The sequence below is a fragment of the Grammomys surdaster genome, unplaced genomic scaffold (assembly GCF_004785775.1).
Source record: "Grammomys surdaster isolate TR1022 unplaced genomic scaffold, NIH_TR_1.0 242, whole genome shotgun sequence".
Classification (NCBI taxonomy): domain Eukaryota; kingdom Metazoa; phylum Chordata; class Mammalia; order Rodentia; family Muridae; genus Grammomys; species Grammomys surdaster.
Window position 1 is genome coordinate 10,603,279 of NW_021604687.1, and position 1,869 is coordinate 10,605,147.

At 36.0% G+C, this 1,869-nt stretch overlaps 1 protein-coding gene across 1 annotated transcript; it reads right to left on the minus strand.

Moving 5' to 3' along the window:
• Positions 1 to 727: 727 nt before the first annotated feature.
• On the minus strand, positions 728 to 1,636 carry LOC114627119 (putative vomeronasal receptor-like protein 4). Its single transcript, XM_028774783.1, has one exon. The coding sequence runs from the start codon at positions 1,625 to 1,627 to the stop codon at positions 728 to 730; it is 900 nt and encodes a 299-aa protein (XP_028630616.1). The 5' UTR covers positions 1,628 to 1,636.
• Between the last annotated feature and the right edge of the window lie 233 nt (positions 1,637 to 1,869).

Here is a 1,869-nt window from a genome sequence, read left to right on the forward strand (position 1 = left end):
CACCCGGGTAGGCCCGAGCTGCTGTGCCTGCACACGAGTTCTTAACCATCACTCATGCATTGCTGTTGAGGGCGTAAATTTGTACATCCACTATGGAGTCTTTGTGGTTGTTCTTCTAGAATTTGGGAGTAGATCTATTTCAAGATACAGAATTCAATAAATACAGACTAAATAAATTGCAAAAAATAGACACAAGAAAGTTTCATGTATGACTAATTGAGTAAATGTGGTACAAATGTAAAACAAATTCCCAATACATTATTATCCAGAGAAATTAAAATTAATAAACAGAATTAACACTATGGTTTTAACTAAACTATTAAGAATGTAGATTAAAATGGCTCAAAGAAGAGCCTTCCAAAGTCACTATCATTCAGGAGTTTCTTTTGAATAATTTCAGCATCAAGGACACTTTTATGATAAAGTAAAAAGAAGAGAAGAGAACTCATTTGGAAAGAGCAACTTATGCTGTACAATGAACATATGAAATTTATAGTACTTCACATCAGTAATGTCAACAGAATATATGTACGTAATACCGCAGACTTTATTTGAATCATACAAAGAATGTCACTTAGCTATTTGAACAATTGAAGTTTTTAAGAAGAGTCAATAATTAAAACAACCACAATTACTGGAGCTACACCAGCATGGGAACCCAAGACCGCTTCTGACCTCTGTGCATATCAGGAATTTTCGTACGTACATGCTGATACAACCCTTGATTCTAGTATAACCTTGACTGCCAGTTTTTCAGCACATTGATTATTCTCTTATCAGAAATGATCTGTACCAAAGGAGTAATTGTGGGATAGGTATATACCACAAACTTCTCAGCAGTCAGAATGACTGGGTTATAGATCCATAACAGGAATGAGATGAGTGAGATGATGAAGTCCACCCAGTACATGACCACAAAGAAAACTACCAGCAGCAAGATGGTCTGTGTAGCCTTTTTCTCAGGGGATGCTACCAGGTGGCTGATGCTATGAAGATACTTGTATTGTCTCTGATGTCTTTGCAAAATATTCACCATGTATGCACCTGTGGTCAGCATGACTGCTACAAGAAACACATCCCTGGAGGTTGACAGTATAATAATTAATCCCTTGACGATGTAGTTCATGGGGAAGAGTGAGCAGTATTCTGTGATCTTCATCTGCTTGGTCTCACTCACATTGGAAAAACCACCAACAGAGAACAGCATGTCACTATTGACAGACAAATTGAAAAACCACATATAAAACAATGCATTGATCACATATTTTTTAAGTCTCTGTTTAAATTTTGCCAGCAAAGAGGTACTGGGACTGATTGTGATGGCCTGGAACATACTCAGAAGGCAGGTGATACAGATAGATTGACCTCTCATTACCCTATTTGTGTAAAAAGTTGCCTTACATTTGATGTCATTCTTAATGTTTAGTGACTCAAATATGTCTGCAATGCAAATATTTCCTCCAGTGAGGATCATCATTATGTGAACCAGGGTTAGTTGACAGGAGATTAGATCCATGAGTTTAGGTCTGTGACGTAGGAAAATGAAAGTATAGAAAAGAAGAAGAAACATATTGGGAAGGACTCCAATTCCAACTTGGAAATAAAGGACCTTCTCTAATGAGGACATAAATGCAGAGTGTACTCATCTTAAAAGCATAGTAGCAGTGTTTTCATCTATCTGAAAAAAATACAGAATACATAAAACTTTTGATTCATTGGATGGTGTGTCTATATTATCATTCTATTTTTCCTACTAAGTCTTCATTAATCTATCTCTGACCACTCATGTTCCAGAATATTCTTCATGGGCCATTCAGATTTATACATACCATTCATCTATCTCCTGGATATAAAATATTATAGATAATA